Source organism: Pan troglodytes, chromosome 5, assembly GCF_028858775.2.
Source record: "Pan troglodytes isolate AG18354 chromosome 5, NHGRI_mPanTro3-v2.0_pri, whole genome shotgun sequence".
NCBI classification, from domain to species: Eukaryota; Metazoa; Chordata; class Mammalia; order Primates; family Hominidae; genus Pan; species Pan troglodytes.
The window spans coordinates 75,799,271-75,814,677 of record NC_072403.2 but is presented as its reverse complement, the minus strand read 5'-3'; the positions used below and the strand labels follow the sequence as shown (position 1 = coordinate 75,814,677).

Below are 15,407 nucleotides of genomic sequence, written 5' to 3'. Positions count from 1 at the left end.
TGGCAAGTTGGATAGAGTCAAGACCCACTGGTGCGCTGTATTCAGAAGACCCATCTCATACGCAAAGACACGTATAGGCTCAAAATAAAGAGATGGAGGACTATTTACCAACAAATGGAAAGCAAAAAAAGCAGGGGTTGCAGTCCTAGTCTCTGATAAAACAGACGTTAAACCAAGAAATGTCAAAAAAGACAAAGAAGGGCATTACATAATGGTAAAGGGATCAATGCAACAAGAAGAGCTAATTATCCTAAATATATATGCACCCAATATAAAAGTGCCCAGATTCATAAAAATAAATTCTTAGAGGCCTACAAAGAGACGTAGACTCCCTCACAGTAATAGTGGGAGACTTTTTAACACTCCACTGTCAATATTCGACAGATCAATGAGACAGAAAATTAACGAGGATATTCAGGACTTGAACTCACCTCTGGACCAAGCAGCCCTAATAGATATCTACAGAACTGTCCACATCAAATCAACAGAATATACATTTTTATCAGCATCACATAGCACTTACTCTAAAATCAACCACATAATTGGAAGTAAAACACTCCTCAACAAATGCAAAAGAATGGATGCAAATGTAAAAAAACAGCCTCTTAGACCACAGTTTAATCAAATTAGAACTCAGGATTAAGAAAGTTACTCAAAACCACACAATTTTGTGGAAACTGAACAACTTGCTCCTCAATGACTCTTGGGTAAGTAACAAAAATAAGGCAGAAATAACAAAGTTCTTTGAAACCAATGAAAACAGACAACGTACCAGAATCTCTGGGACAGAGCTAAAGCAGTATTTACAGGGAAAGTTATAGCACCAAATGCCCACATCAGAAAGCAGGAAAGATCTAAAATTGACACCCTAACATCACAATTAAAAGAAATAGAGAAGCAAGAGCAAACAAATTCAAAAGCTAGCAGAAGACAAGAAATAACTAAGATCAGAGCAGAACCGAAGGAGATAGAGGCACGAAAAACCCTTCAAAAAATCATTGAATCAAGGAGCTGTTCTTTTGAAAAGATTAAAAAAATAGATAGACCACTAGCCAGACTAAAAAAGGAGAAAAGAGAGAAAAATCAAATAGACACAATAAAAAATGATAAAGGGGATATCAACACCGATCCCACAGAAATAAAAACTACCAACAGAGAATACTATAAACACCTCTATGCAAAAACAAAACAAAACAAAACAAAACAAAAACTAGAAAATCTAGAAGAAATGGATAAATTCCTGGACACATACATCCTCCCAGGAGGAAGAAAATCCGTAACTAAACCACGAAGAAGTCAAATCGTGAATAGACCAATAAAAAGTTCTGAAATTGAGGCATTAATTAATACCCTACCAACCAAAAAAAGCCAAGGACCAGATGAATTCACAGCTGAATTCTATCAGAGGTACAAAGAGGAGCTGGGACCATTCCTTCTGAAACTATTCTAAACAATAGATAGACAAATGCAATCTAATTAAACTAAAGAGCTTCTGCACAGCAAAGGAAACTATCATCAGAGTGAACAGGCAACCTGCAGAATGGGAGAAAAATTCTGCAATCTATCCATCTGACAAAGGGCTAATATCCAGAATCTACAAAGAACTTAAACAAATTTACAAGACAAAAACAATCAACCTCATCAAAAAGTGGGTGAAGGATATGAACAGGCACTTCTCCAAAAGAAGACATTTATGCAGTCAACAAACATATGAAAAAAAGCTCATCATCACTGGTCATTAGAGAAATGCAAATCAAAACCACAATGAGATACCATCTCATGGCAGTTATAATGACGATCTTAAATGTCAGGAATCAACAGATGCTGGAGAGGATGTGGAGAAATAGGAACGCTTTTACACTGTTGGTGGGAGTGTAAATTAGTTCAATCATTGTAGAAGACAGTGTGGCAATTCCTCAAGGATCTGGAATTAGAAATACCATTTGACCCAGCAATCCCATTACTGGGTATATATCCAAAGGATTATAATTCATTCTACTATAAAGACACATGCACACAAAAGTTTATTGTGGCACTGTTCACAATAGCAAAGACTTGGAACCAACCCAAATGCCCATCAATGATAGACTGAATAAAGAAAATGTGGCAAATATACACCATGGAATACTATGCATTCATAAAAAAGGATGAGTTAATGTTCTTTGCAGGGACATGGATGAAGATGGAAACCATCATTCTCAGCAAACTAACACAGGAACATAATACCAAACACCACATGTTCTCACTCATAAGTGGGAGATGAACAATGAGAACACATGGAGACAGGGAGGGGAACATCACACACCGGGGCCTGTCAGGGGGTGGGGGACTAGTGGAGGGATAACATTAGGAGAAATATATAATGTAGATGACAGTTTGATGGGTGCAGCAAAACACCATGTCACATGTATACCTATGTAACAAACCTGCACATTCTGCACATGTACCCCAGAACTTAATGTACAATAATAAAAAAGATAAACAAGAAAAAAATAAATAAATAAAATAAAACAGAAAAAAAAGAGAGGGACTCCTCCGTAACTCATTTTATGAGTCCAGCATCATCCTGATTCCAAAACCTGGAAGAGACACCATGAGAAAATAAAATTTCAGGCCAATATCACTGATGAACTTCGATGTGAAAATCCTCAATAAAATACTGGCAAATGGAATCCAGCAGTACATCAAAAAGCTTATCCACCACGACCAATTTGGCTTTATCCCTGGGATGCAAAGATAGTTCAACATATGCAAATCAATAAACATAATCCATCACACAAACAGAACCAATGACAAAAACCACATGATTATCTCAATAGATGCAGAAAAGGCCTTCGACAAAATTCAACACCGCTTCATGCTAAAAACTCTCAATAAACTAGGTGTTGGTGGAACATATATCAAAATAATAAGGGCTATTTATGACGAACCCATAGCCAATATCATACTGAATGGGCAAAAGCTGAAAGCATTCCCTTTGAAAACCGACACAAGACAAGGATGCCCTCTCTCACCACTCCTGTTCAACATAATGTTGGAAGTTCTGGCTAGAGCAATCAAGCAAGAGAAAGAAATAAAGGGTATTCAAATAGGAAGAGAGAAAGTCAAATTGTGTCTGTTTGCAGAATACATGATTGTATATTTAGAAAACCCCATCGTCTCAGCCCAACAACTCCTTAAGCTGATATGCAACTTCAGCAAAGTCTCAGGATACAATATCAATGTGCAAAAATCACAAGCATTCCTATACACCACTAACAGACAAGCAGAGAGGCAAATTATGAGTGAACTCCCATTGAGAATTACTACAAAGAGAATAAAATACCTAGGAATACAACTTACAAGAGATGTGAAGGACCTCTTCAAGGAGAACTACAAACCACTGCTCAAGGAAATAAGAGATGACACAAACAAATGGAAAAAATCATTCCATGCTCATGGACAGGAAGAATCAATATTGTGACAATGGCCATACTGCCCGAAGAAATTTATAGATTCAATGCTATCCCCATCAATCTTCCATCGACTTTCTTCAGAGAACTAGAAAAAAATACTTTAAATTTCATATGCAACGAAAAAAAGGCCATATTTCCAAGGCAGTCCTAAGCAAAAAGAACAAAGCTGGAGGCATCATGCTACCTAACTTCAAACTATACTTCAAGGCTACACAGTAACCAAAACAGCATGGTACTGGTACCAAAATATATATATAGACCAATGGAACACAACAAAGGTTTCAGAAGTAACACCACACATCTACAAGCATCTGAGCTTTGACAAACATGACAAAAACAAGCAATGGGGAAAGAATTCCCTATTTAATAAATGGTTTTGGGAAAACTGGCTAGCCATATGCGGAAAACTGAAACTGGACCTCTTCCTTACACCTTATACAAAAATTAACTAAAGGTGGATTAAATACTTAAATGTAAAATTTAAAACCATAAAAACCCTAGAAGAAAACCTAGGCAATACCATTCAGGACATAGGCATGGGCAAGTACTTCATGACTAAAACACCAAAAGCAATTGCAACAAAAGCCAAAATTGACAAATGGGATCTAATAAAAATGAAGAGCTTCTGCTCAGCAAAAGAAACTGTCCTCAGAGTGAACAGGCAACCTACAGAATGGGAGAAAAATTTTGCAAACTATCCATCTGACAAAGGGCTAATATCTAGAATCTACAAGGAAGTTAAACAAATTTACAAGAAAAAAACAACCTCATCAAAAAATGGGCAAAGTTTATCAACAGACACCCATCAAAAGAAGTCATTTATGCAGCCAGCAAACATATAAAAAAAAAGCTCATCATCACTGGTCATTAGAGAAATGCAAATCCAAACCACAACGAGATACCATCTCATGCCAGTTAGAATGATGATCATTAAAACGTGGAAATAATAGATGCCGTTGAGGATGCGGAGAAATAGGAACGCATTTACACTTTTGGTGGGAGTGTAAATTAGTTCAACCATTGTGGAAGACAGTGCGGTGATTCCTCAAGGATATAGAACTAGAAATACCATTTGACCCAGCAATCCCATTACTGAGTATATACCCAAATGATTATAAATCATTCTACTATAAAGACGCATGCACACGTATGTTTATTGCAGCACTATTTACAACAGCAAAGACTTGGGACCAACCCAAATGCCCATCAATGATAGGCTGGATAAAGAAACTGTGGCACATATACACCATGGAATATTATGCAGTATAAAAAAGAATGAGTTCATGTCCTTTGCAGAGATGTGGATGAAGCTGGAAACCATCATCCTCAGCAAAGCAACATAGGAACAGAAAAGCAAACACCACATGTTCTCACTCATAAGTGGGAGCTGAACAGTGTGAACACATGGAGATAGGGAGGGAAATATCACACACCAAGGCCTGTTAGGCAGAGTGGCGAGAAGGAGAGGGAGTGTATTAGGACAAATACCTAATGCATGTGGGGCTTAAAACCTATATGACGGGTTGATAGGTGCAGCAAACCACCATACTACATGTATACCAATGTAACGAACGTTTACATTCAGTACATCTATCCCAGAACTTAAAGCAAAATAAAATTAAATTTAAAAATTTGAGACAGTTTGAACATTTAAAATGTGTATTTACCTTTATTTTCATTTATATCTAAAGATTATCTATACAATATATTTTCTAATTTTATTTGTTCTTTCCCTTTAAAAATTAACAATATAACTCACACATAGTTTTTCATGAAGAAACAAATACACCCCACCGTGAAAGAGGATTTATTAATTTCTTAATTTTAAGAATTTTAAAAATCAGAATTTTATGATTTCTGATTTTAAGTTTTAAGGTCTGTTTTACATAAAAGTAAGGTAGGCATCAACTGGTTTCTGGTTAGTATTTCTCTCAATTTTTTCCATCATTTTGTTTCAATAAAGACATTTTATTTCATATTATCTCATGTGAACAGTACATACCTCTATTATGATTATGTTTATTTCTAATGTAAATTTAGGTGGGTAATCACTGGTTATTGTTGTCTTTTTAAAAATTATTTTGATGCACAGAAGTTTTTAAATTTAATTAAGTTCAATAAACCAATTAATTTGTGCCCTATCTAACAAAGTTTAGTCTAATACATGGTCATGAAGAACCTCATCCTTTGGTGTTTTTTTTTTTTTTTTTGCTCCATTTTATTCTCAATAAGTTTTATAAATTTCTCTTTAACTCTCAGGTTTATGCTTCATGTCAAATTAATTATTGTGTGGTTTGACGTAGGGGATATGGACTCACTTTTTTTCCACGTGTGTTTTGATAAGATGTTCCTTTGTTAGTTAAATTACCTTGGTGTTTTTGAGAGAATTCAACAGAAATTTCCCTGTGGATCTATCTTTGAAGTCTCCTTTCCTCTGTGTGTGTGTGTGTGTGTGTGTGTGTGTGTGTGTGTGTGTGTGTGTGATCTTCTAGTTCATCCTTATGCTATGTATTAGTCAGGGTTCTCTAGAGGGACAGAACTAATAGGATAGATTTATACGAAAAGGGGAGTTTATTAAGGAGTATTAACTCATACTATCACAGGGTCCCACAGTAGGCTGTCTGCAAGCTGAGGAGCAAGGAAGCCAGTCTGAGTCCCAAAGCAAAGAACTTGGAGTCCAATGTTCGACAGCAGGAAGTATCCAGCACAGAAGAAAGATGTAGGCTGGGAGGCTAAGCCTGTCTAGCCTATTTATGTTTTTCTGCCTGCTTTACATTTTGGCTGTGATGGCAGATGATTAGATGGTGCCCACCTAGACTAAGGGTGGGTCTCCCTTCCCCAGCCCACCAACTCAAATGTTAATCTCCTTTGACAACACCCTCACAGACACACCCAGGGTCAATACTTGACATCCTTGAATCCAATCAAGTTGACCCTCAGTATTAAGCATCACATGCTAGTACCACATTGCCTTGATACTCTAGCTTGAAAGTAACTCCTGAAATCAGGTTGGTAAAATCCTTCAGATTTGCTGTTATTTTTGATTGCTTAGCTATTTGAAGTCCTTTGATGTTTCATATCAGTTTTATAATCAGCTTACCCATTTCTACAAAACATTTGTTAATATCAGTAAGAAGAAAGGACATCATAAAATATTAATTTTTCTAATTCACAAATATTTTATAACTTTGTTTATAGGGCATATTCCATTTCCCTCTAATCTTTTTTTTAGTTTTCAGCATAGAGATATTAGCCACATTTTGTTAAATGTTTTCTGAAGTGTTTTGATACAATTATAATCATACTTTATTTCACTTTTATAGTATTAATTTTTAGTGTCATGTCTTAATTAGTTGTTGCCATATTACAGAAGCACTATTGGTTTCTAAAAAGTTATAATGAATCCTGGGATTTTGCCATATTTAACTTGTTAGTTCTACTTTTTAATTTTTATAGCGTTCCAATGAATAGTAATGAGGAATGCTTATCAAAACCATACCATTTTATTTATTCTATCTTCATGTTGTATTTATTTTTCTTGCCTTATTTCTCAAAAAAATTATTTTTTGAAAAAAAAAAGCTTTGCGGAAACATTGGAAGTTCCCTTTGTACTCTCCCTGATTTCATTCTCCCATCTACCTCCCTATAGTTTGCCTTTCAAATAAAGCTGGTGTGTGTAATCCTCAAGTTTATAAAATTTTAAAATTCAATATTTTGATATTTGTAAGTATTAATACATATAGCTATTGTCTATTCATTTTAACTAGTTTTTATAACTCCATTGTAAGACTACACCATGATGAAATTGTCCGTTCTCTTATTTACCAGGTTTAGTTTCAGATTTGAAGTGAAAATTCCTGTGTAGGTCTCTCAGTAAATACCTGATAATTTCTCTAATAGACACACCTACAGGTAACATTGCTAGGTTGTGGAATATCCCTTACCATGTGTAGTACAGATATATTGTATTTGTAAAGTAATTTCCAAAACTATTCACTAAAAAAGCATATTTTATGGACCCTAACAATCAACCACTAGACTGATTTTATTTCTCATCTAGTTAAAGAGCTTAAAGTATTAGTAACTGGGGTTTTATATACTAAGAAGTATATCACCAGGCCTCAATTAGCTTTATACTTACTTTATAATAAAAACACCTGCTAGAACATTTATTAATTCCCTCCCAACATAATTCTTATAAATTAAAACCCCTATTGCTAAGCTTTACATAACTCACATTTAAATATAGATATAAGGATATATTTCTCTGGCTAAGATTAATAAGAGCATTTGAAATATAGACTAACTGAGTCTATTGTATTTTGAAGGGCTAAATTATGTTGCCATGTATTAAATTACTTACTTTGAATCTTCCAATTATATTGAAACACCATTCTTCATTCAGACAGTTGATGCTCAGCAGTCTACAGTGGTCAATTGCTTTCTCACAGTTTTTTTCAGTAAATCCTGATATACAGCTGTAAATACATCAGTGTAAATTAGAAAAATTATAATTTAAATGTTTTCAGAAAAGCCTATTAACATTATTCCAAAAGGAATAAGGCTTTGTTTAAATTATATGGTACTATTAATCATTTTTTTATACATACCTGTGATCTTAGCCAAAAAGCTCCTATTTATGTATTTGGAAAGAATTACAGTAAACTAAATTTTCAATGTATGCTCTTAATGATCTCTTTTGGGAATTTAAGAATAAAATAAACTTTGGCCTAAACTGATACTTAACAATACAGTATATGTTTTGGAAAACTAGTGGAATATGAAGAAAAAACATGACAAATGTGATTTTTTAATGTTTAGTAGAGCCAGTATATACTGATGATGTGCTAGCAGGAGTTAATGATGACTACATGAATTTGAGACAGGATAGACTGCCAGTGGATGATAATGGTCTAGTTATAGTTGGGCTACTTATAGGACTTCTGTTTGTTAGTTGTCATTTTTAAAATTGTTTTTCAAACAATCTATATTCCAGTCTACTGTATTTCATTAACTGCAATCTATAAGTTGCTAAAGAACACACACTGGTGTTCTGGCTTCTACTGCCCTCACTTCTAATTAATTTGTAGGAAACAGTCCTGTGCCTTAAATTTTAGGCACTTAATATTTAGTAAACCTTCTATTATAAAATAAATGGGACCCCAAATGAAAGAATGTTTTTTCTAATGTAAACACCAAATATTTTAAGACCAAAAATATGACTTCTCATGACTTTAAGTTGGTAGAAGCTGATTTATTAATGAAGTGAATTTAACTATGCATTTATTATTTTAAATCTGTTATAAGAACACAAAATAATTTCATAAAAGGGATCAAAGGCCATGTTGGCACAATTTCACTGAAATAGCATCAATAAAATGCTGTAGTAATTTACCTTTCCTATAGTTTGAGGCATACAGCTTTGCATTTTCATCTTACAGAATTAAATTATTTCTCCATTCATATCAGAAATAATCATCCACTTTTTTTCAGCACCCATCATATGCCAGCCACTAGGCTAATTACCTTTACACAATTTTCTTAAGTTCTCATTCAATTCTTGTAAGTTGTGAAATATATTATTATTTATCACTTTTATAAATGAGGAAACATACCCATAGAAATTACATTAGTTGCTTTGGCCATATTACTTACAAATTTTAGAGTGGTTAATAAAATTAAGTTTGTCCTAACTTTAAGTGCATTATTATACTCTGCTATTCCATAGATGAAGACCTTTATGTATTTTACTCTACCACTCCACAGATAGTAAGATATATTTACTTTACGTCTCTCATTCTGAGGGGCTGGCTAGATATCCAGAAATCACTCCAAATACCAACTTAATGAGAGGTAGCATCGCTTCCTGTTGAGGATGAGCATGTAATAGCATAGAGAAGAAGAGAAGAGCTTTAGCACATCCTAAAAGTTGATGAGTTTCAATTTTCCTTTTGAGTTGGAATGGACTGAATTGACCAAGAGCAGTTAAAGACACATGTGACATTTGGGCTTACTTTGTGTTGCAGTTTCCAAAGAACAGGATCAGGTCTATGAATTGAAGAACCAATATTTAGCCACTAAGAAGAATCAGATCCAAATGGTGTTGGATGAACACTGGGCAGCAGCAACTCTGAGAAAGTGTTTCTAAACAGAGCAAGTTTTATTGATCCAAAAAAAAAAAAGGCCAAAGATTTTCTACTCTCAGTACACACTAGGTAAGAGACCCCCCAAATACTATCTGCAATGTGTGGCTCAGAGAGGTTTGACCCAAAGGCGGAGGACTAATGTGTACTAGGCTTAATACCTGGATGATAAAATAATCTGTACAACAAATCCCCATGACCCAAGTTTACCTATGTAAGAAACCTGCACTTGTATCCCTGAACTTAAAAGTTTTTTTTTTTTTTTTTTTTTCAAAAAGGGAAAACTTTCCTACTGAGTTTCAGGCAATCATCTCCAATCCCCCACTCCCAGTGATGGCTTGAAATCTAAGAGGCACTTCCAAGTCTTACTCATAAGAAAAATGTCATCCTATCAACTCAGCCTGCTGTCAAGGAAAAAGAAGTTTCAATAGTAGCCTTGACATTTAAGAATGTAAAACAGAGAAAACAAAAGCAAAGTAAACAAAAGCAAACTCTGAAACAACATGGACCTTTTTAATAAATGTGTTTACAAAAGTGCATTAACTTCTGTTGAAATGCTCAGAGAGACTTATAGCTAACTAATTTGAGCTACTCTAGGTGTCCAGCAGCCATTTTAGTCAGAGGCCAATTGTTTTAAATACAGGGGGAGAGAAAGGAAAGACCTTTCAGATCACCATGTTTCTAAAACATCCAATTTATAGTTTGTTTTTATATAAAACTATTTTGAGACTTTAGGGTAAGGGTAACCTCATGATTGTGATGGAAATATTTAAGGTGTCATTTTAGTGGTAAAATGGGAAATGATACATAGGAAAGCAGCGAGGATCTGTGAAGATACATGAAAGGGAAGGAAAAAAATAATGAAAATAAAATATAATAGTGGAAAAGAGGAGACAAAAACAATACTCTTATCCTCTTTTACTTTTTCCTTCCTAAAATGATTTCTTACCACTGATTTAAATATCTTTCTACTATTAGCTTTCCTTTTGCCAATAAAGCCAATATTCATTAGTTAATTAGCTTTACTCTATTTCTTGGACATAACATTCCAAACTTGTCCAGTGACCTATGGAATGCACACTACTGATTTTAATGAGAAGTGTCAGGCACTGTTGGGAACACAGCATTAATAGAGTAGGGACAGCAATATCAGAACAAAATTCCATCACCAGCATTTTGGTAAATGTTTTATGTAATACAGAACTACTAGTATTTATAACTGCTATTTATTTTTAAAGTTAATTTATCAATTAAGGTAAAAATCAGTGAAACAATATTTACTACATTTTAAATAGGTTTCAAAATGTATTTTTTCAAAATATTAAGAAAAGCCCATAAATTTAATACAATTAAAAATAAAATGTTCAATATTTTACTAACAGTTAGTAAAAATTATTACTGTATTAAAATAATAATTTCATAAAGCAAAAAATTAGAAAAAATATTTTTTAAAGAGTTAACTTCAAATTGGAAGTATACTTTTGCTTAAAGTTTTCTAGCTGCTGAAATAGCTTTTTCAAACTCTATACTATTCTAGCAAATGGAAAGGAGATAGTTATAAACTAACTTCAGATAGTTTTCTCTGCCTGTGGTAACTTGAAATACTCTCATCACTTGTTTGAAAACTTGGAATCAACTTTTGATACATTTTTTTCCAGGAAATGAACAGTTATATTTGTAATTTTTATAATGTTTAAGTTGTAATTTTTGTCTTAAAGCATTGTAGTTCACATTTGTCTCTTTGGTTTCATCATGCAGACATGGGGATTCTGATGGAAAGTTCCTTGTATCAGTTTCAATGCTGTCATTGAACCTGTTCCGCTACTTGGGCAAAAAACCCTTCGAAGTAAATTAAGATTTATTCTTATAATAGAATCTTTGCAATACTATTGCATGCTTACATACTGTGACTTGTGTGGGCATAGACAAATGTCCAGACCTATGGACTACTTCATATGACGAATTTATCTTTTAAGCATAAACTGAGCAACAAGGTCACTGCCTGGATTTCGGAAAGCAAATAATTCAGATGTAAAAGTTATTTAAAGATGAAAATAAGAATCTTAGACAAAACCATCCATATTTGATAAGTAAAATTAACATGCTATACCTCTATCCTAGAATATAGAAAGCTAGTATTAAACCTATTAAAACAGCAACTCCTCTGCCTTATTATACATTCGTTTATGGGGAAGGGAGAGAAAATTATAAATACATGAGTATAATGACAGATAGGGAGAGGTGCTATATAATTAATAAATTAAATCCGATAAAAGTGGAGGGAGAAATTGAGATTAGGTATTTCCAGGCTGTGTCAGGATCAACAGGAAAGACATCTTTGAGGAGATAATATTTGAGTGAATGGCTGAAGGAAGTGTACAAATTGCTACTGTGCTTTCTGGGAAATGTGCACTTCAGAAAAGGGAACGGCAAATACCGAGGATTGAAGCAAGAGGTCCTTGAGATATTCAGGAAACATCTCAAAGACCAAAGTGGTGACTTAGTAGGAGATGGTGGCAGAGAGATAGGCAGGAGGAAAATATGGCTCACCTTGTAAGCATTTTAAATCCTTTAGGTTTTATTAATGTACGGGAACCCCCTGAATGGCATTGGCAGAGGAATAACATGATTTTAAAACATATATATTCTTTTTTTGTGGATAAAAAATGATAAACAAGCAAACTATTTTACAGTTACTTTACCTGTAACTTTCAGCATCTAAAATAATCACAATCTGTTTTCTAGTTGCTCAGGTCAAAAACTATGGAGCCAATATATTTGTTCTTTTTCTTTCTCATTCAATCCGCTCTAAAGAAACATTGTATTGACTCCATCTTAAATATACATCCACAATCCAACCCCTTCTTATTATGCCCTCTCTCCAATTCTAATCTAAGTCACTGTCCTACCCAGTTTGCTATACTGTAATTACTATAATAGCTTATTAACAGGTCTCTTTGCATGTGCCCTTGTGTCTGTACAGTTTCCTTTCAAAACAACAGTCACACAACAATTCAAAAATATAAACCAAATAAAGTAACTCATTTGCCAGCAACACTGCAATACTTGCCATTGTACTTAGAGTGAAAATGAAGGACGTTACAAAGGCATTCATGATCTAAAGCTGCCCCAGATTCTGGTTTCTCTTCTAACTTCATTGCTGCTACTTCCCTTGCTTTCTCCAGAGCAGTTAGTCTGGACTCATGCATGGATAGAGTCTGAATAGGCCAAGGATTTTGCAATAGGTACTCCCTCTGCCATGAACACTCTTCCTTAGACAGCTGCACATTTCCTCACATCATTCAAATCTCCGCCAAAATATTAGCTTTTTTGATGAGACTTCCATTCACTATTTGACATGTACCTGAATGAAGGTTCAAAACAATGAGGTCAAGAGGGAAGCTATTGAAATGTTCCAGCTGAGAATTTGGCTTGAACAAGGGTGTTAACATTCCTAATGATAAAAGTGTTCATATCCATGATATGTAGTTATGGGAGAGTTTAAAGGATTTGTTGATGGACAAGACGTGTCAAAAGAGAGAAAAGAAGAAATCAAAGAGTAATGTAAACGAATACTGGCAGAAAAGAAGCTTTGTCCAGGGCTCAGTAATCAATTATGAATTTGGAATACATTAAGTTTGAGCTGCTATATTAGATATATATAAAATGGACAAGAGTTTAATGGTAGGATGAGAATTAAACAGGTTTGATGTTTTCAGGTCAATGGAACATAGAAAAAGAGAATCAAGGAATTTGAAAGTGGATGTGTAAGTATGTTTTTTAAAAGAAAATGGGGACCTGCAGGGGATACTAGACACAGGAATGTCAAATGTAGTCATATAATTGGAAGTCCTGTTGCTTTTTTAAAAATTTATGAAATTTTGTCATTACAGTACATGAGTGAGTGAACTTGAAATACAGGAAGTGGGGATCAGAGAGTGAAAGAATTTAAATTAAAGGTATTTCAGGGTGTGCAATTAAAGGCATGATAACTTATAGGATAAGACCATGGGAGATGGACTGAGGTGAAGGAGAGGGGGAAATTAGCAAAATAATTATCAAAAAATTTAAACAACCAGAGTGAGTGGATTTCCAAGAGGGATACCAAAGTTATCAAAAAATATGACCACAGTGGTGATAAAGAAAAGGTCAGCAAGCTAGATGCTAAAACATTTAGTAAAGGATAAGCAGAAACTGAGAGAAAAGCTACTAGAAAAGGAGCGAGGGAGAGGGGGAGGGGGAGAGAGAGTCAGAGAGAGAGAGAAGATACAGCTGCTGGCTAGGGTTTTCAGAAGGAGAAGGGAAAAAATGGCCTGAATATGGCAACAAGGGCAATGCTGTCTATACACTTCACTGTCTGTGGTACACAACTGTAGAAGAATGAATAGTGACCAACTCGAAGGCTACAAGAAAAACTGTCCTCAGGTTTCAGTGAGAAAAAGAAAGAAAGTGTAGAAAAAATATTGTGGGCTGGGTGTGGTGGCTTATATCTGTAATCCCAGCACTTTCGGAGGCTGAGGCAGGAGGATTGCTTGACTCCAAGAGTTCCAGACCAGCCTGGGCAACATAGTAAGACCCCATATCCACAATTTCTTTTTTTCAAAAAATTAGCCAGGTGAATAGCCCCAGCTACTCGGTTACTTGGGAGGCTGAGTTGAGAGGATTGCTTGAGCCCAGGAGGTTGAGACTGACATGAGCTTGGTTCACAACACTACATGCCAGCCTGGGTGAAAACATGAGACCCCGTCTCTAAAAAATAAAAAAATAAAGAAAAAGAAAATACATTGTGGATACTTGGAAAATATTCTGTGGACAAAATGAGATACAGAGGGCACAGTGGAAGAATACTGGATATTAAGAAATATCGGAGGTTGTGCAAAGCATTATGGGGCTAAGATTCCTTGAATCAGGTATGCCAGAAAGACTTAAAGATTTCATGATGTTGATTCAAATCTTATCTGCACATGTCTGTACTAACTTACTATTTTTATATGGAAATTAATACATTGAAGGAAGGAAGAAAGTTTATACTGATGAGAACATATGTTCTTAAATGGGGCATTTAGGGGGCCAGATTACAGGATACCTCCTGTCCCCTATAACAATATTGCAGAATGTAAAGTTGGACTAATAGTAGCAAAAACTACTCTTGATGAGAAAATGGCAACAATGTCCTAGATATTTTTAATAGTTATATAGTTTATGACCAGAAACTGAAGTTAAAAACTATGTTTAGACTTTAAAAAACTTTTCCCTATGTTAAATTTCAGAATGATTGATTCAAGAAAACCCCACTGTCTCAGCCCAAAATCTCCTTAAGCTGATAAGCAACTTCAGCAAAGTCTCAGGATACAAAATCAATGTACAAAAATCACAAGCATTCTTATACACCAACAACAGACAAACAGAGAGCCAAATCATGGTGAACTCCCATTCACAATTGCTTCAAAGAGAATAAAATACCTAGGATTCCAACTTACAAGGGATGTGAAGGACCTCTTCAAGGAGAACTACAAACCACTGCTCAAGGAAATAAAAGAGGATACAAAAAAATGGAAGAATATTCCATGCTCATGGGTAGGAAGAATCAATATTGTGAAAATGGCCATACTGCCCAAGGTAATTTACAGATTCAATGCCATACCCATCAAGCTACCAATGACTTTCTTCACAGAATTGGAAAAAACTACTTTAAAGTTCATATGGAACCAAAAAAGAGCCCGCATCACCAAGTCAATCCTAAGCCAAAAGAACAAAGCTGGAGGCATCATGCTACCTGACTTCAAACTATACTACAAGGCTATAGTAA

The 15,407-nt window shown here is 34.7% G+C and overlaps 1 protein-coding gene across 7 annotated transcripts in view; it reads right to left on the bottom strand.

The window, feature by feature from the left end:
• Positions 1-15,407, bottom strand: part of LOC129144276 (protein eyes shut homolog) — a 378,386-nt gene that overhangs the window by 54,490 nt on the left and 308,489 nt on the right. For all 7 annotated transcript variants that reach the window (XM_054685963.2, XM_063813146.1, XM_054685962.2 and 4 more), the window contains one exon: positions 7,819-7,933. In XM_054685963.2, the coding sequence (XP_054541938.1) occupies positions 7,819-7,933 (115 nt within the window). The remainder of the gene's footprint in view (positions 1-7,818; positions 7,934-15,407) is intronic.